This window comes from Oncorhynchus masou, chromosome 27 (assembly GCF_036934945.1).
Source record: "Oncorhynchus masou masou isolate Uvic2021 chromosome 27, UVic_Omas_1.1, whole genome shotgun sequence".
NCBI lineage: Eukaryota > Metazoa > Chordata > Actinopteri > Salmoniformes > Salmonidae > Oncorhynchus > Oncorhynchus masou.
In genome coordinates, this window is record NC_088238.1 from 30,591,375 (window position 1) to 30,612,254 (window position 20,880).

The following is a 20,880-nucleotide window of genomic DNA, read 5'->3' on the forward strand; positions in this document are numbered from 1 at the left end:
TCATGTCACTCTCCTCTCCTCTGTCATGTCACTCTCCTCCCTCTGTCATGTCACGCTCCTCTCCTCTGTCATGTCACGCTCCTCTCCTCTCCTGTCATGTCACTCTCCTCTCCTCTGTCATGTCATGTCACTCTCCTCTCCTCTGTCATGCCACTCTCCTCTCCTCTGTCATGTCACTCTCCTCTCCTCTGTCATGTCACTCTCCTCTCCTCTGTCATGTCACTCTCCTCTCCTCTGTCATGTCACTCTCCTCTCCTCTGTCATGTCACTCTCCTCTCCTCTGTCATGTCACTCTCCTCTGTCATGTCACTCTCCTCTCCTGTCATGTCACTCTCCTCTCCTGTCATGTCACTCTCCTCTCCTCTGTCATGTCACTCTCCTCTCCTGTCATGTCACTCTCCTCTCCTGTCATGTCACTCTCCTCTCCTCTGTCATGTCACTCTCCTCTCCTCTGTCATGTCACTCTCCTCTCCTCTGTCATGTCACTCTCCTCTGTCATGTCACTCTCCTCCTGTCATGTCACTCTCCTCTCCTCTGTCATGTCACTCTCCTCTCACTCTCTCCTGTCATGTCACTCTCCTCTCCTCTGTCATGTCACTCTCCTCTCCTCTGTCATGTCACTCTCCTGTCATGTCACTCTCCTCTCCTCTGTCATGTCACTCTCCTCTCCTCTGTCATGTCACTCTCCTCTCCTCTGTCATGTCACTCTCCTCTCCTCTCATGTCACTCTCCTCTCCTGTCATGTCACTCTCCTCTCCTCTGTCATGTCACTCTCCTCTCCTCTGTCATGTCACTCTCCTCTGTCATGTCTCTGTCATGCCACTCTCCTCTCCTCTGTCATGTCACTCTCCTCTCCTCTGTCATGTCACTCTCCTCTCCTCTGTCATGTCACTCTCTCCTGTCATGTCACTCTCCTCTCCTCTGTCATGTCACTCTCCTCTCCTCTGTCATGTCACGCTCCTCTCCTCTCCTGTCATGTCACTCTCCTCTCCTCTGTCATGTCATGTCACTCTCCTCTCCTCTGTCATGCCACTCTCCTCTGTCATGTCTCATGTCACTCTCCTGTCATCCTCTCCTCTCCTCTGTCATGTCACTCTCCTCATGTCACTCTCATCTGTCATGTCACTCTCCTCTCCTCTGTCATGTCACTCTCCTCTCCTCTGTCATGTCACTCTCCTCTCCTCTGTCATGTCACTCTCCTCTCCTCTGTCATGTCACTCTCCTCTCCTCCTCTGTCATGTCACTCTCCTCTCCTCTGTCATGTCACTCTCCTCTCCTCTGTCATGTCACTCTCCTCTCCTCTGTCATGTCACTCTCCTCTCCTCTGTCATGTCACTCTCCTCTCCTCTGTCATGTCACTCTCCTCTCCTCTGTCATGTCACTCTCCTCTCCTGTCATGTCACTCTCCTCTCCTCTGTCATGTCACTCTCCTCTCCTCTGTCATGTCACTCTCCTCTCCTCTGTCATGTCACTCTCCTCTGTCATGTCACTCTCCTCTCCTCTGTCATGTCACTCTCTCCTGTCATGTCATGTCACTCCTCTGTCATGTCACTCTCCTCTCACTCTCTCTCTGTCATGTCACTCTCCTCTCCTCTGTCATGTCACTCTCCTCTCCTCTGTCATGTCACTCTCCTCTCCTCTGTCATGTCACTCTCCTCTCCTCTCATGTCACTCTCCTCTCCTCTGTCATGTCACGCTCCTCTCCTCTCCTGTCATGTCACTCTCCTCTCCTCTGTCATGTCACTCTCCTCTCCTCTGTCATGTCACTCTCCTCTCCTGTCATGTCACTCTCCTCTGTCATGTCACTCTCCTCTCTGTCATCACTCTCTCTCCTGTCATGTCACTCTCCTCTCCTCTGTCATGTCACTCTCCTCTCTGTCATGTCATGTCACTCTCCTCTCCTCTGTCATGTCACTCTCCTCTCCTCTGTCATGTCACTCTCCTCTCCTCTCCTGTCATGTCACTCTCCTCTCCTCTGTCATGTCACTCTCCTCTCCTCTGTCATGTCACTCTCCTCTCCTCTGTCATGTCACTCTCCTCTCCTCTGTCATGTCACTCTCCTCTCCTCTGTCATGTCACTCTCCTCCTGTCATGTCACTCTCCTCTGTCATGTCACGCTCCTCTCCTCTGTCATGTCACTCTCCTCTCCTCTGTCATGTCACTCTCCTCTCCTCTGTCATGTCACTCTCCTCTCCTCTGTCATGTCACTCTCCTCTCCTGTCATGTCATGTCACTCTCCTCTCCTTTGTCATGTCACTCTCCTCTCCTCTCATGTCACTCTCCTCTCCTGTCATGTCACTCTCCTCTCCTCTGTCATGTCACTCTCCTCTCCTCTCTTCTGTCATGTCACTCTCCTCTCCTGTGTCATGTCACTCTCCTCTGTCATGTCACTCTCCTCTCCTGTCATGTCACTCTCCTCTCCTCTGTCATGTCACTCTCCTCTCCTCTGTCATGTCACTCTCCTCTCCTCTGTCATGTCACTCTACTCTCCTCTGTCATGTCACTCTCCTCTCCTCTGTCATGTCACTCTCCTCTCCTCTGTCATGTCACTCTCCTCTCCTCTGTCATGTCACTCTCCTCTCCTGTCATGTCACTCTCCTCTCCTCTGTCATGTCACTCTCCTCTCCTCTGTCATGTCACTCTCCTCTCCTCTGTCATGTCACTCTCCTCTCCTGTCATGTCACTCTCCTCTCCTCTGTCATGTCACTCTCCTCTCCTCTGTCATGTCACTCTCCTCTCCTCTGTCATGTCACTCTCCTCTCCTCTGTCATGTCACTCTCCTCTGTCATGTCACTCTCCTCTGTCATCCTCCTCTCATGTCACTCTCCTCTCCTCTCCTCATGTCACTCTCCTCTCCTGTCATGTCACTCTCCTCTCCTGTCATGTCATGTCACTCTCCTCTGTCATGTCACTCTCCTCTCCTGTCATGTCACTCTCCTCTCTTACTGTCATGTCACTCTCCTCTCCTCTGTCATGTCACTCTCCTCTCCTCTGTCATGTCACTCTCCTCTCCTGTCATGTCATGTCACTCTCCTCTCCTGTCATGTCACTCTCCTCTCCTCTGTCATGTCACTCTCCTCTCCTCTGTCATGTCACTCTCCTCTCCTCTGTCATGTCACTCTCCTCTGTCATGTCACTCTCCTCTGTCATGTCACTCTCCTCTGTCATGTCACTCTCCTCTCCTCTGTCATGTCACTCTCTCTCCTCTGTCATGTCACTCTCCTCTCCTCTCTTCTGTCATGTCACTCTCCTCTCCTCTGTCATGTCACTCTCCTCTGTCATGTCACTCTCCTCTCCTCTGTCATGTCACTCTCCTGTCCTCTGTCATGTCACTCTCCTCTCCTCTGTCATGTCACTCTCCTCTCATGTCACTCTCCTCTGTCATGTCACTCTCCTGTCATGTCTCTCCTCTGTCATGTCACTCTCCTCTCCTCTGTCATGTCACTCTCCCTCTCATGTCACTCTCCTCTCCTCTGTCATGTCACTCTCCTCTCCTCTGTCATGTCACTCTCCTCTCCTCTGTCATGTCACTCTCCTCTCCACTCTCCTCCTGTCATGTCACTCTCTCCTCTGTCATGTCACTCTCCTCTGTCATGTCACTCTCCTCTCCTGTCATGTCACTGTCACTCTCCTCTGTCATGTCACTCTCCTCTGTCATGTCACTCTCCTCTCCTCATGTCATGTCACTCTCCTCTCCTCTGTCATGTCACTCTCCTCCCTCTGTCATGTCACTCTCCTCTCCTCTGTCATGTCACTCTCCTCCTCTGTCATGTCACTCTCCTCTCCTCTGTCATGTCACTCTCCTCTCCTCTCTGTCATGTCACACTCCTCTCCTCTGTCATGTCACTGTCCTCTCCTCTGTCATGTCACTCTCCTGTCCTGTCATGTCCTCTCCTCATGTCACTCTCCTGTCATGTCACTCTCCTCTCCTCTGTCATGTCACTCTCCTCCTCTCTGTCATGTCACTCTCCTCTCCTCTGTCATGTCACTGTCATGTCACTCTCCTCTCCTCTGTCATGTCACTCTCCTCTCCTCTGTCATGTCACTCTCCTCTCCTCTGTCATGTCACTCTCCTCTCCTCTGTCATGTCACTCTCCTCTCCTGTCATGTCACTCTCCTCTCCTGTCATGTCACTCTCCTCTCCTGTCATGTCACTCTCCTCTCCTCATGTCATGTCACTCTCCTCTCCTGTCATGTCACTCTCCTCTCCTCTGTCATGTCACTCTCCTCTCCTCTGTCATGTCACTCTCCTCTCCTCTGTCATGTCACTCTCCTCCTGTCATGTCACTCTCCTCTGTCATGTCACTCTCCTCTCCTCTGTCATGTCACTCTCCTCTCCTCTGTCATGTCACTCTCCTCTCCTCTGTCATGTCACTCTCCTCTCCTGTCATGTCACTCTCCTCTCCTCTGTCATGTCACTCTCCTCTCCTGTCATGTCACTCTCCTCTCCTCTGTCATGTCACTCTCCTCTCCTGTCATGTCACTCTCCCTGTCATGTCACTCTCCTCTCCTCTGTCATGTCACTCTCCTCTCCTGTCATGTCACTCTCTCCTCTCCTCTGTCATGTCACTCTCCTCTCCTCTGTCATGTCACTCTCCTCTCCTCTGTCATGCCACTCTCCTCTCCTCTGTCATGTCACTCCCTCCTCTGTCATGTCACTCTCCTCTCCTGTCATGTCACTCTCCTCTCCTCTGTCATGTCACTCTCCTCTCCTGTCATGCCACTCTCCTCTCCTCTGTCATGTCACTCTCCTCTCCTCTGTCATGTCACTCTCCTCTCCTGTCATGTCACTCTCCTCTGTCATGTCACTCTCCTCTCCTCTCCTGTCATGTCACTCTCCTCTCCTCTCCTGTCATGTCACTCTCCTCTGTCATGTCACTCTCCTCTCCTCTGTCATGTCACTCTCCTCTCTGTCATGTCACTGTCATCACTCTCCTCTCCTCTGTCATGTCACTCTCTCCTCTCCTGTCATGTCACTCTCTCCTGTCATGTCACTCTCTCCTCTGTCATGTCACTCTCCTCTCCACTCTCCTCTCCTCTGTCATGTCACTCTCCTCTCCTCTGTCATGTCACTCTCCTCTCCTGTCATGTCACTCTCTCCCTCTGTCATGTCACTCTCCTCTGTCTGTCACTCTCTGTCATGTCACTCTCCTCCCTCTGTCATGTCACTCTCTCCTCTGTCATGTCACTCTCCTCTCCTCTGTCATGTCACTCTCCTCTCCTGTCATGTCACTCTCCTCTCCTCTGTCATGTCACTCTCCTCTCCTCTGTCATGTCACTCCTCTCCTCTGTCATGTCACTCTCACTCTCTGTCATGTCACTCTCTGTCATGTCACTCTCCTCTCCTCTGTCATGTCACTCTCCTCTCCTCTGTCATGTCACTCTCCTCTGTCATGTCACTCTCCTCTCCTCTGTCATGTCACTCTCCTCTCCTCTGTCATGTCATGTCACTCTCCTCTCCTCTGTCATGTCACTCTCCTCTCCTCTGTCATGTCACTCTCCTCTCCTCTGTCATGTCACTCTCCTCTCCTCTGTCATGTCACTCTCCTCTGTCATGTCACTCTCCTCTGTCATGTCACTCTCCTCTGTCATGTCTCTCCTCTGTCATGTCACTCTCCTCTCCTGTCATGTCACTCTCCTCTCCTCTGTCATGTCACTCTCCTCTCCTCTCCTGTCATGTCACTCTCCTCTGTCATGTCACTCTCCTCTCCTCTCCTGTCATGTCACTCTCCTCTCCTCTGTCATGTCACTCTCCTCTCCTCTGTCATGTCACTCTCTCCTGTCATGTCACTCTCTCCTGTCATGTCACTCTCTCCTGTCATGTCACTCTCTCCTGTCTGTCATGTCACTCTCCTCCCTGTCATGTCACTCTCCTCTCCTCTCATGTCACTCTCTCCTGTCATGTCACTCTCTACTGTCATGTCACTCTCCTCTCTGTCATGTCACTCTCCTCTCCTCTGTCATGTCACTCTCCTCTCCTCTGTCATGTCACTCTCCTCTGTCATGTCACTCTCCTCTCCTCTCCTGTCATGTCACTCTCCTCTCCTCTGTCATGTCACTCTCCTCTCCTCTCCTGTCATGTCACTCTCCTCTCCTCTGTCATGTCACTCTCCTCTCCTCTGTCATGTCACTCTCCTCTCCTCTGTCATGTCACTCTCCTCTCCTCTGTCATGTCACTCTCCTCTCCTCTGTCATGTCACTCTCCTCTCCTCTGTCATGTCACTCTCCTCTCCTCTGTCATGTCACTCTCCTCTCCTCTGTCATGTCACTCTCCTCTCCTGTCATGTCACTCTCCTCTCCTCTGTCATGTCACTCTCCTCTCCTCTGTCATGTCACTCTCCTCTCCTCTGTCATGTCACTCTCCTCTCCTCTGTCATGTCACTCTCCTCTCCTCTGTCATGTCACTCTCCTCTCCTCTGTCATGTCACTCTCCTCTCCTCTGTCATGTCACTCTCCTCTCCTCTGTCATGTCACTCTCCTCTCCTCTGTCATGTCACTCTCCTCTCCTGTCATGTCACTCTCTCCCTCTGTCATGTCACTCTCATCTGTCATGTCACTCTCCTCTCCTCTGTCATGTCACTCTCCTCTCCTCTGTCATGTCACTCTCCTCTCCTGTCATGTCACTCTCCTCTCCTGTCATGTCACTCTCCTCTCCTGTCATGTCACTCTCCTCTCCTGTCATGTCACTCTCCTCTCCTCTGTCATGTCACTCCTCTCCTCTGTCATGTCACTCTCCTCTGTCATGTCACTCTCCTCTGTCATGTCACTCTCTCCTGTCATGTCACTCTCTCCTGTCATGTCACTCTCTCCTGTCATGTCACTCTCTCCTCTGTCATGTCACTCTCCTCTCCTGTCATGTCACTCTCCTCTCCTCTGTCATGTCACTCTCCTCTCCTCTGTCATGTCACTCTCCTCTCCTCTGTCATGTCACTCTCCTCTGTCATGTCACTCTCCTCTCCTCTGTCATGTCACTCTCCTCTCCTCTGTCATGTCACTCTCCTCTGTCATGTCATGTCACTCTCCTCTGTCATGTCACTCCCCTCTGTCATGTCACTCTCCTCTGTCATGTCACTCCTCTCCTCTGTCATGTCACTCTCCTCTCCTCTGTCATGTCACTCTCCTCTCCTCTGTCATGTCACTCTCCTCTCCTCTGTCATGTCACTCTCCTCTCCTCTGTCATGTCACTCTCCTCTCTGTCATGTCATGTCACTCTCCTCTGTCATGTCACACTCTCCTCTCCTCTGTCATGTCACTCTCCTCTGTCATGTCACTCTCCTCTCCTCTGTCATGTCACTCTCCTGTCATGTCACTCTCCTCTGTCATGTCACTCTCCTCTCCTCTGTCATGTCACGCTCCTCTCCTCTGTCATGTCACTCTCCTCTCCTCTGTCATGTCACTCTCCTCTGTCATGTCACTCTCCTCTCCTCCCTTCTGTCATGTCACTCTCCTCTCCTGTCATGTCACTCTCCTCTGTCATGTCACTCTCCTCTGTCATGTCACTCTCCTCTGTCATGTCACGCTCCTCTCCTCTGTCATGTCACTCTCCTCTGTCATGCCACTCTCCTCTGTCATGCCACTCTCCTCTGTCATGCCACTCTCCTCTGTCATGCCACTCTCCTCCCCTCAGGCAGGACAGACTGACCAACAATGAATGAATATATATATTTTGTCTATATAGCGCCTTTCACTAGTGATCCGCAGTATGTTTTAAGGACTTCAATCAAACTAAGGATGGGTTGGTGTAGACAAGCAGGCAGTCTTACCTGGTGTCCTGGGGGCTGCGTCGGGGCCAGGGTTAAGGTCAGTCATTGGGTTAGGGCTGCTGGGCTGTGGCTCGTCTGTCTGGCAGCACTGGTCTCTGGTAACATGGCTCTCAGGCTCAGGTTGGGGCTCGTCCTGGGGGATCTCCTCCATCTCCACCTCCATCCTGCTGGAACTCTGACAGACAGACAGACAGACAGACAGACAGACAGACAGACAGACAGACAGACAGACAGAGAATTGTGAGGTTTACCTTTTAAACCTCACAGACACTTTTGGGTTATACGATGGTCAGGGAAACACTGAGACAGATTACCAACCATTTCGAATCTCACCATACCTTCTCTGCTATGCAATCTGGTCTCAGAGCTGGTCATGGGTGCACCTCAGCGACGCCCAAGGTCCTAAACGATATCTTAACCGCCATCGATAAGAAACATTACTGTGCAGCCGTATTCATTGATCTGGCCAAGGCTTTCGACTCTGTCAATCACCACATCCTCGTCGGCAGACTTGACAGCCTTGGTTTCTCAAATTATTGCCTCGCCTGGTTCACCAAATACTTCTCTGATAGAGTTCAGTGTGTCAAATCGGAGGGTCTGCTCTCCGGACCTCTGGCAGTCTCTATGGGGGTGCCACAGGGTTCAATTCTTGGACCGACTCTCTTCTCTGTATACATCAATGAGGTTGCTCTTGCTGCTGGTGAGTCTCTGATCCACCTCTACACAGACGACACCATTCTGTATACTTCTGGCCCTTCTTTGGACACTGTGTTAACAACCCTCCAGGCAAGCTTCAATGCCATACTACTCTCCTTCCGTGGCCTCCAATTGCTCTTAAATACAAGTAAAACTAAATGCATGCTCTTCAACCGATCGCTACCTGCACCTGCCCGCCTGTCCAACATCACTACTCTGGACGGCTCTGACTTAGAATACGTGGACAACTACAAATACTTAGGTGTCTGGTTAGACTGTAAACTCTCCTTCCAGACTCATATCAAACATATCCAATCCAAAGTTAGATCTAGAATTGGCTTCCTATTTCACAACAAAGCATCCTTCACTCATGCTGCCAAACATACCCTTGACTTTCCTACCAATCCTCGACGATGTCATTTACAAAATAGCCTCCAATACCCTACTCAACAAATTGGATGCAGTCTATCACAGTGCAATCCATTTTGTCACATACTGCCATATACTACCCACCATTGCGACCTGTACACTCTCGTTGGCTGGCCCTCGCTTCATACTCGTCGCCAAACCCACTGGCTCCATGTCATCTACAAGACCCTGTTATGTAAAGTCCCCCCTTATCTCAGCTCGCTGGTCACCATAGCATCTCCCACCTGTAGCACACGCTCCAGCAGGTATATCTCTCTGGTCACCCCCAAAACCAATTCTTTCTTTGGCCGCCTCTCCTTCCATTTCTCTGCTGCCAATGACTGGAACGAACTACACAAATCTCTGAAACTGGAAACACTTATCTCCCTCACTAGCTTTAAGCACCAACTGTCAGAGCAGTTCACAGATTACTGCACCTGTACATAGCCCACCTATAATTTAGCCCAAACAACTACCTCTTTCCCTACTGTATTTAATTTATTTCTTTATTTTGCTCCTTTGCACCCCATTATTTGTATTTCTACTTTGCACATTCTTCCATTGCAAATCTACCATTCCAGTGTTTTACTTGCTATATTGTATTTACTTCGCCACCATGGCCTTTTTTTTCTCCTTTACCTCCCTTATCTCACCTCACTTGCTCACAACGTATATATACTTGTTTATACTGTATTATTGACTGTATGTTTGTTTTACTCCATGTGTAACTCTGTGTCGTTGTATGTGTCGAACTGCTTTGCTTTATCTTGGCCAGGTCGCAATTGTAAATGAGAACTAGTTCTCAACTTGCCTACCTGGTTAAATAAAGGTGAAATAAAAAATAATAATAATAAATATAGGAGAGCCACAGAAATACTGTATATTGCACTACGGAACTGCTTCTATAGCTGCATAATTGGTCTGAGTAAAAGATATCTAATGACTCATTATGCCAAGCACTATTTGATCAGCGGTGCTGTTGCTGATCTAGACACCTGCTGTGTCGTGTGGCATTGTTTGGCTGGGTCTGATAAGGGTGGGTGGTGTGGCATTGTTTGGCTGGGTCTGATAAGGGTGGGTGGTGGTTACACTACTGGCGGGGTAAGACTCTCGCCTGTCTGTCTCTCGGTTTCTCTCTCCAGGGTGATGGAGATGCTTCCCAGCACACCCAGCTAATACACTTTCTCTCTCGCTCTCACACTCGTCTGTCGGAGATAAGGGACTCTTCTCTCTCTCTCTCCCTTCCTCCCTCCCTCCCTCCCTCCCTTGGAGAGGGGGGGGAATGCCTGAGCCATGGCTCCTCCTACCCTAACCACAGACATACACCTGACCAAACTAATGAGGATGGTCTCTGATGACCTCAGAGGAAATAAGAAATGGGGTTTTACTGTACCAATCTGTCTCTTGATGGTCCAGTCCACTAATTATCAAAATCCAGAAAAGAGCCGTTAAATTCTATAAATCCACTTAAAAGGAAGCGATTCCCAAACCTTCCACAACAAAGCCATCACCTACAGAGAGATGAACCTGGAGAAGAGTCCCCTAAGCAAGCTGGTCCTGGAGATCTGTTCACAAACACAAACACACCCTACAGAGCCCCAGGACAGCAGCACAATTAGACCCAACCAAATCATGAGAAAACAAAAAGATAATTACTTGACATATTGGAAAGAATTAACAAAAAAACAGAGCAAACTAGAATGCTATTTGGCCCTACACAGAGAGTACACAGCGGCAGAATACCTGACCACTGTGACTGACCCAAAATTAAGGAAGGCTTTGACTATGTACAGACTCAGTGAGCATAGCCTTGCTATTGAGAAAGGCCACCGTAGGCAGACATGGCTCTCAAGAGAAGACAGGCTATGTGCTCACCGCCCACAAAATGAGGTGGAAACTGAGCTGCACTTCCTAACCTCCTGCCCAATGTATGACCATATTAGAGAGACATATTTCCTTCAGATTACACAAATCCACAAAGAATTCGAAAACAAATCCATTTTTGATAAACTCCCATATCTACTGGGTGAAATTCCACAGTGTGCCATCACAGCAGCAAGATTTGTGACCTGTTGCCACGAGAAAAGGGCAACCAGTGAAGAACACACACCATTGTAAATAGAACCCATATCTATGCTTATTTATTTCATCTTGTGTCCTTTACCATTTGTACATTGTTAAAACACTGTATATATGACATTTGTAATGTATTTATTGTTTTGAAACTTCTGTATGTGTAATGTTCACTGTTAATTTTTATTGTTTATTTCACTTTATATATTATCTACCTCACTTGCTTTGGCAATGTTAACACATGTTTCCCATGCCAATAAAGCCCTTGAATTTAATTGATTTTAATTGAATTGATTGGCTTTCTGTATGTACAGTGCCTTCAGAAAGTATAAAGCTCCCCTTTTTGTTGTGTTACAGCCTGAATTTTGAATTGAGACAATTAAAATTGTGGTCACTGATACACACACACACACACACACACACACACACACAAACTACCCCATAATGTCAAAGTGGAATTTTGTTTTTAGAAATGTTTACAAATTCATTAAAAAATGAAAAGCTGAAATGGTCTTGAGTTAATAAGTATTCAACCCCTTTGTCATGGCAAGTCTAAAATATGTTCAGAAGTCAAAATGTGCTCAACAAGTCACATAATAGGTTGCATGGACTCATTCTGTGTTCAATAATAGTGGTGAACATGATTTTTAAATGACTACCTCATCCTTTAAAGATAATTGTACAGTCCCTCGATGGAGCATTGAATTTCAAGCACAGATTTAACCACAAAGACCAGGGAGGTTTTCCAATGCCTCACAAAGAAGGGCACCGATTGCTAGATGTGTCAAAATAAACAGATGCTGAATATAGTGAAATTATTCAATTAGGCTTTGAATGGTATACAGTGGTTTGTGAAAGTATTCACCCTCCTTGGCATTTTTCCTATTTTGTTGCCTTACAACCTGGAATTAAAATAGATTTGGGGGGGGTTGAATCATTTGATTTACACAACATGCCTACCACTTTGAAGATGCAAAATATTTTTTATTGTGAAACAGACAAGAAATAAGACAAAAAAAACTCTAAAACTTGAGCGTGCATAACTATTCACCCCCCAAAGTCAATACTTTGTAGAGCCACATTTGCAGCAATAACAGCTGCAAGTCTCTTGGGGTATGTCTCTATATGCTTGGCACATCTAGCCACTGGGATTTTTGCCCATTCTTCAAGGCAAAACTGCTCCAGCTCCTTCAAGTTGGATGGGTTCCGCTGGTGTACAGCAATCTTTAAGCCATACCACAGATTCTCAATTGGATTGAGGCCTGGGCTTTGACTAGGCCAATCCAATACATTTCAATGTTTCTCCTTAAACCACTCGAGCGAGTGTTGCTTTAGCAGTATGCTTAGGGTCATTGTCCTGCTGGAAGGTGAACCTCCGTCCCAGTCTCAAATCTCTGGAAGACTGAAACAGGTTTCCCCTCAAGAATTTCCCTGTGTTTAGCACCATCCATCATTCCTTCAATTCTGTCCAGTTTCCCAGTCCTTGCCGATGAAATACATCCCAAAGCATGATGCTGCCATCACCATGTTTCACTGTGGGGATGGTGTTTTCAGGGTGATGCAAGGTGTTGGGTTTGTGCCAGACATAGCGTTTTCCTAGATGGCCAAAAAGCTCAATCTGACCAGAGTTCCATATGTTTGGGGAGTCTCCCACATGCCTTTTGGCAAACACCAAACGTGTTTGCTTATTGTTTTCTTTAAGCAATGGCTTTTTTTCTGGCCGCTCTCCTGTAAAACCCAGCTCTGTGGAGTGTACGGCTTAAAGTGGTCCTATGGACAGATACTTAAATCTCCGCTGTGGAGATTTGCAGCTTCCCTTCGGTGTTATCTTTGGAATCTTTGTTACCTCTCTGATTAATGCCCTCTTTGCCTGGTCCGTGAGTTTTGGTGGGCGGCCCTCTCTTGGCAGGTTTGTTCTGGTGCCATAATCTTTCAATTTTTTATAATGGATTTAATGGTGCTCTGTGGGATGTTCGAAGTTTGCGATATTTTTTTGTAACTCAACCATGATCTGTACTTCTCCACAAATTTGTTCCTGGCCTGTTTGAAGAGCTCCTTGGTCTTCATGGTGCCACTTGCTTGGTGGTGCCCCTTGCTTCATGGTGTTGCAGACTCTGGGGCCTTTCAGAACAGGTGTATATATACTGAGATCATGTGACACTTAAATAAAGTCCACCTGTGTGAAATCAAACTAATTATGTGACTTCTGGAGGTAATTGGGTGCACCAGATCTTATTTAGGGGCTTCATAGCAAAGGGGGCAAATACATACACCATTTTTCAGTTTTGAATGTTTTAAAACAAGTTTTTTTTCCGTTTTTTTTGCTTCACCAATTTTGAATATTTTGTGTATGTCCATTACATGAAATCTAAATAAAAATCTATTTAAATTACAGGTTGTAATGCAACAAAATAGCAAAAATACCAAGGGGGGTGAATACTTTTGCACGGCATTGTATAAATACACCCAGTCACTACAAAGATAAAGGCATCCTTCCTAACTCAGTTGTCTGAGAGGATTTCACCATGAGGCTGATGGTGATTTTAAAACAGTTTAATGGTTGTGATTTGAGAGAACTGAGGATGAATCAACAACATTGTAGTTACTCCACAATACCAACCTAAATGACAGAGTGAAAACAAGAAAGCCTGTACAAAATACAAATATTCCAAAACCTGTATCCTATTTGCATCAAGGCACTAAAGTAATACTGCAAAACATGCGGCAATGAAATGAACTTATTGTTAAGCGTTATGTTTGGGGGAAATCCATCACACCACATCACTGAGTACCACTCTTCATATTTTCAAGTATGGTGGTGCTTGTCATTGGCAAAGACTAGGTTAAAAAGAAACAGAATACAGCTAGGCACAGGAGAAATCCTAGAGGAAAATCTGCTTCGGTCTGCTTTCCACCAGACACAGGGAGACAAATTAACCTTTCAGAAGGGTAATAATCTAAAACAGGCCAAATCTACACCAGAGTTGCTTACCAAGATGCTCATGAGTGGCTTAGTTACAGTTTTCAATTCAAATCAACTGTCACGTCCTGACCTTAGTTCCTTTTTTTATGTCTCTATTTTAGGTTGGTCAGGGCGTGAGTTGGGGTGGGTATTCTATGTTTTGTTCTATGTTTGTATGTCTATGTGTTTGGCCTGGTATGGTCCCCAATCAGAGGCAGCTGTCAATCGTTGTCTCTGATTGAGAACCATACTTAGGCAGCCTGGTTTCACCCTTGAGTTGTGGGTAGTTGTTTTCTGTCTTTGTGTGTCTGCACCAGGCAGAACTGTTTTGTTTGTGTCGCTTTTTTGTTTTAGTGTTCAGTTTTTTTATTAAATTTACCATGAACACGTACCACGCTGCACCTTGGTCCTCTTCACCTTCTTCCACCTACGAATATCGTTACATCAACTTGAAAATCTATGGCAAGACTTGACAATGGTGGTCTAGGAAGGATCAACAACTAACTTGATAGAGCTTGATTATTTTTTAAATTATTCAAATACTATACAATTCAGCTATGCAAAGCTCTTAGAGACCCCAAAAGACTCACCGCTGTAATTACTGCCAAAGGTGTTTATAACATATATTGACTCAGGGGGTTGAATACTTATTAATGTTATTAGTGTTTCATTTTTGTATTCATTTTTAATAAATGTTTGAATTTTTCGACCACTTTGACATGAGTATTTTGTGTAGACCGTTGACCAAAACAAATGACAATTAAATCCATGTTAATCCCACTTCGTAACAACAAGGTGTAGGAAAAAGTAAAGGGGGGTGTGAACACTTCCTGAAGGCACTGTAAGTCTGAGGAGAGACATCCCTGAAGAGACACCTGCCTGACTGTCAGCACACTTCCAAGTCTTCATGTAAACACAGCAAAAAAAGAAACATCCCCTTTTCAGGACCCTGTCTTTCAAGGATAAATCATAAACATCTTCATTGTAAAGGGGTTTAACACTGTTTCCCATACTTGTTCAATGAACCATAAACAATTAATGAACATGCGCCTGTGGAACTGTCGTTAAGACACTAATAGCTTACAGACGGTAAGCAATTAAGGTCACAGTTATGAAAACCTAGGACGCTAAAGAGGCCTTTCTACGGACTCTGAAAAACACCAAAAGAAAGATGCCCAGTGTCCCTGCTCATGTGCCTGAACGTGCCTTAGGCATGAGGACTGCAGATGTGACCAGAGCAATAAATTGCAATGTCCGTACTGTGAGACGCCTAAGACAGCGCTACAGGGAGACAGGATGGACAGCTGATCGTCCTTGCAGTGGCAGACCACGTGTAACAACACCTGCACAGGATCGGTACATCCGAACATCACACCTGCAGGACAGGTACAGGATGGCAACAACAACTGCCCGAGTTACACCAGGAACGCACAATCCCTCCATCATTGCTCAGACTGTCCGCAATAGGATGAGAGAGGCTGGACTGAGGGCTTGTAGGCCTGTTGTAAGGCAGGTCCTCACCAGACAAACCCACCGTCACTGGACAAAACAGGACTAGCAAAAAGTGCTCTTCACTGACGAGTCGCGGTTTTGTCTGACCAGGGGTGATGGTCGGATTCACGTTTATCGTTGAAGGAATGAGCGTTACACAGAGGCTTGTACTCTGGAGCAGGATCGATTTGGGGGTGGAGGGGCCATCATGGTCTGGGGCGGTGTCACAGCATCATCGAACTGAGCTTGTTGTCATTGCAGGTAATCTCAACGCTGTGGGTTACAGGGAAGACATCCTCCTCCCTCATGTGGTACCCTTCCTGCAGGCTCATCCTGACATGACCCTCCAGCATGACAATGCCACCATCCATACTGCTTGTTCTGTGAGTGATTTCCTGCAAGACAGGAATGTCAGTGTTCTGCCATGGCCAGCGAAGAGCCAGGATCTCAATCCCATTGAGCACGTCTGGGACCTGTTGGATCAGAGGGTGAGGGCGAGGGCCATTCCCCTCAGAAATGCCAGGAACTTGCAGGTGCCTTGGTGGAAGATTGGGGTAACATCTCACAGCAAGAACTGGCAAATCTGGTGCAGTCCATGAGGAGACGCCGTTCTTAATGCAGCTGGTGGCCACACCAGATACTGACTGTTACTTTTGATTTTGACCACCCCCCCCCCCTTTGCTCAGGGACACATTTTCCATTTCTGTAAGTCACATGTCTGTGGAACTTGTTCAGTTTATGTCTCAGATGTTGAATCTTGTTATGTTCATACAAATATTTACACACGTTAAGTTTGCTGAAAATAAACGCAGTCGACAGTGAGAGGATGTTTCTTTTTTTCTGAGTTCATTATTCAAAGAAAAGAGTATGCGAGTGCCTCTATCAGAGACTGCCCAACCCATATACCCACCCACACATGATACTGTACGTTCAATGCACTGTGAAGTTGATTTATGGTACCGTCTCTGACTGTACCACATATTGGTCACCAGATGGTGACAAAGTCCATGCTTTGGAAGTCATCAGAGAAGATGCCACAGTAACTATTTTATTCTAGCACTACTGCCTGAAGACTCAAACCCCCCTATCGTGAGTCTGGTTCCTCTCAAAGTTTTTTCCTTCCAGGTAGTTTTCCCTGGTCACTGTGCTAGTGTTTTGCTGACTCACTTTAGGTTACTGTAAGGTACTTTGCAAATGTTTTGGTTAAGTCGCTGTACCTGTCCTCAATATGCACAGACAAGAACAAAACTAGTTTTCAGATTTCTATTCTTCCAAACCTAGCCTAGTTCACAGGGAGGAAGGTGGTCATCGCAGTTTCAGAGCGGGGAGAAATACAAGAGCACGTTCAATGAAGAGTTCAGTGGTAATGCTCTCTGAGTGCATGTTGTGAGGCTCAATCAGAAAACGTGCAGCTGTCATCAGAGAGGGGACCTGATGATGAAGACTTGGTAACACAGTTCAAGTGTTTCCATGGAGACAGAGACAGAAGTAGTTGTTCCCACTCAGGTAATATGAGTATTTATCAGTGGGCCTGTGGAGACATACACTGCTACCGGAACAAACTCACAAGATAGTCATTTAAAGGGTAAATCTGTGATTGCTACGTCCATTTTTTTTTACTTTTAAATTCATGACATGCAACCGTCCCATTGATTCTTGAGGAATATAACTCATAAATGCCACGTAAGTTAGCCAAATTGTCTTACACCATCAGAACCCAAAATATAAGCTTGTTTTACTCCTTTGCTAGTAAACAATGATTTGTAGACAAACACTGTATTGCCTCAAAACATGGTGAAAACTAAAAAAAATAAAAATCTTGTGGATGGTCAATCCTTGCACCCATAGCTCTGTTTAGAATTTTAAGAGTGGTTACATTTCTCCACCCCCATCCCTAAGCTATTTACCAAATCAGTGGCGGGGGTCATTGACTTGTCATTATTTGAACCCGAGATTTCCCCTTTAACGTTGCTTACTAAAAATGTACACTGCTGTCAAAGTACTGAACTCACACCTGCACAAGACTCCTGCTAGGCAGTAGGAAGTGAAAATAATTGAATGAAGAAATAACGGAAAAGTTCACAGCAATTATTTCTGTGCGTAAAGGGATGAGTTTATAAGTGCTGGAATAAAGACGGGATGTTTCTGTTCACGTTGTAACCCGTGTGAGACACCCATAAACTGCCCCCATAAACACACCCTCTAGACTAGACAGACCACCAGCACACCATAACCTCACATGGAGACTGGCTGCTGCCCCCATAAACACACCCTCTAGACTAGACAGACCACCAGCACACCATAACCTCACATGGAGACAGGCTGCTGCCCCCATAAACACACCCACTAGACTAGACAGACCACCAGCACACCATAACCTCACATGGAGACAGGCTGCTGCCCCCATAAACACACCCACTAGACTAGACAGACCACCAGCACACCATAGACAGGCTGCTGCCCCATACCACCCACTAGACTAGACAGACCACCAGCACACCATAACCTCACATGGAGACAGGCTGCTGCCCCCATAAACACACCCACTAGACTAGACAGACCACCAGCACACCATAACCTCACATGGAGACAGGCTGCTGCCCCCATAAACACACCCACTAGACTAGACAGACCACCAGCTCACTATAATGCAAGTCTGCCCTTATAGTGAGTGATTGATAAAGTTGACAATATAAATCCTATCTAACAATAACAATAGGCTGGGCTTGGATGTTTTACATTCAGTTATGCAACCCTCTCCTGGTCATTTTAATTCATCTGAAGAAGAATTAGACCAAAAATATACATAACAATAGCATTATATAGGCATGCTTTCTTTTGCCCTCTGCTAGTCTTCTTAAAATGGGCTAGAAATCCATTTCTAAAGTGGGCAATGTTTAGGCCTATACTTTCAAATCATAACCCAACATAACCAAAATATATCCCTCATCTCCACAAGCTAAACACTGTCAAATTCAAATGCATTCAGATGATTTTCATTTGTCAATGAGAAAAAAAATGAAATACTACTTCTTGTTTGAAAGCAGAAAATGACCCTAGACAAGTGTAAATAACATGTGCAGTGCCCAACGGGGCGCAATAACAAAACCAAACGTTCAGTTGGGTAATACACCCCACTCGGGATGAAACCAGAAATGGTACAGCGTTTCCCCCGCTTTAATCTGAAAGGATGCTTTATTTTTATGATTCATTATCGAGTATTTATTGTGTGCGCTATTCGTAAGAGCTTTACGGTCAAACAAAATGTACATTTACCATACAGTGGAAAAAATATATCCATATTTTGAGAAGTCGCGAGATAGACACCAGAGACACCACAATGGCCACAATGTGTCTTGTCAAACATGAAGGACGAAGTGAACTGCTCTCACTGATTAGCAAAAGTCCATGTGAGCCAGCCAGCCACCATCCCCTTACGCATTCCACGCAATGAGGAAGAGATGTTGCGAATCCGTGAAAGAAAACACCATAATACGATGCCTACACTGTTCCATAACATCTCCAACTCGTCTCCACTAGCGAGTGCGCATTGATTGTTATCGTTTGGGTGTACAGTTATCTTTCAACGGGTAGCAGTCTCCATTAGCAACTCCATATCCCATGGGCGTGTGAGGGCCGCGGGCTGTGACGCAAATGCCACTGGTGATTTGCAAATTTGACAGATCTAATTCAATGTGGCTGGATGACTATTCACCCCGCATTTAAAACTATAACATTCCCCTCCGTGCAGGGAGATGTGGCGATGCCAGTAGCCACTAGCCAGCATATTATGTTAGGATTCGTTGCATAACTCGCCAGCCCAACTTAATAAATTGTGCAACGAGAGAGAACGGGTGCAGTAGCCAGTGTGGAAATGGTTACGTTTTGAATACGATGGCCCAATCAACACAATACGCGAAATGACACAGCGACTTATAGTGACTTCGCTAAACATGGATCAATGGTAGCCAGCACTTGGCTACGTTCTGCTAGGACGCATGCAGCTGACGATAGAGGAGGGCAGGGCAGCCAGCGAGTGAAACTTGGGACTGCATTCATACATAGACCATACGGGCGCCCGGATAAAGGGCTGCATGAATACTGTATTGTGTGCTCTTTTCTCCAAGTCCAAGTATTTACAAAAGGTTCGCCCAAAAATATTGTGGAGAAACACAGGTGGTTTCAGCAGCTGTCGATACATATGGAAAACTATTCAAGCCAAGAAACAATTTTTAAACGTCTACTACCTAAAAATGTAAAGATAGACCTACCTACATCAACATTTTGATATAGTAGATCATACATAAACTCAGCAAAAAAAGAAACGTCCTCTCACTGTCTACTGCGTTCATTTTAAGCAAACTTAACATGTGTAAATATTTGTATAAACACAACAAGATTCAACAACTGAGACATAAACTGAACAAGTTCCACAGACATGTGACTAACAGGAATTGAAAATGTGTCCCTGAACAAAGGGGGCGGAGGGCCAAATCAATAGTAACAGTCATTATCTGGTGTGGCCACCAGCTGCATTAAGAACTGCAGTGCATCTCCTCATGGACTGCACCATATTTGCCAGTTCTTGTTGTGAGATGTTACCCCACTCTTCCACCAAGGCACCTGCAAGTTCCTGGCATTTCTGAGGGGAATGGCCCTAGCCCTCGCCCTCTGATCCAACAGGTCCCAGACGTGCTCAATGGGATTGAGATCCGGGCTCTTAGTTGGCCATGGAAGAACACTGACATTCCTGTCTTGCAGGAAATCATGCACAGAACGAGCAGTATGGCTGGTGGCATTGTCATGCTGGAGGGTCATGTCAGGATGAGCCTCCAGGAAGGGTACCACATGAGGGAGGAGGCTGTCTTCCCTGTAATGCCAGTGTTGAGATTGCCTGCAATGACAACAAGCTCAGTCCGATGATGCTGTGACATACTACCCCAGACCATGACGGACCCTCCACCTCCAAATCGATCCCGCTCCAGAGTACAGGCCTCGGTGTAATGCTCATTCCTTCCGACGATAAACGCAAATCTGACCATCACCCCTGGTGAGACAAAACCACCTCGTCAGCGAAGAGCACTTTTTGCTAGTCCTGTTCGGTCCAGCGACGGTGGGTTTGTGCCCATAGGCGACGTTGTTGCCGGTGATGTCTGGTGAGGACTTGCAGGCCCTCAGTCTAGCCTCTCTCAGCCTATTGCGGAAAGTCTGAGCACTGATGGAGGGATTGTGCGTTCCTGGTGTAACTCGGCAGTTGTTGTTGCCATCCTGTACCTGTCCTGCAGGCGTGATGTTCGGATGTACCGATCCTGTGCAGGTGTTGTTACACATGGTCTGCCACTGCGAGGATGATCAGCTGTCCATCCTGTCTCCCTGTAGCGCTGTCTTAGTCGTCTCACAGTACGGACATTACAATTTATTGCCCTGGCCACATCTGCAGTCCTCATGCCTCAGGCACGTTCACGCAGATGATTAGCGACCCTGGGC

At 46.8% G+C, this 20,880-nt stretch overlaps 1 protein-coding gene across 2 annotated transcripts in view; it reads right to left on the minus strand.

Annotated features, from left to right (window-relative positions):
- Nucleotides 1-20,880, minus strand: part of LOC135515979 (zinc finger protein 800-like) — a 55,720-nt gene that overhangs the window by 32,178 nt on the left and 2,662 nt on the right. For both annotated transcript variants that reach the window (XM_064939891.1, XM_064939890.1), the window contains exon 2: nucleotides 7,764-7,938. In XM_064939891.1, coding sequence (XP_064795963.1) covers nucleotides 7,764-7,926 — 163 coding nt within the window. In that variant the 5' untranslated portion in view covers nucleotides 7,927-7,938. The remainder of the gene's footprint in view (nucleotides 1-7,763; nucleotides 7,939-20,880) is intronic.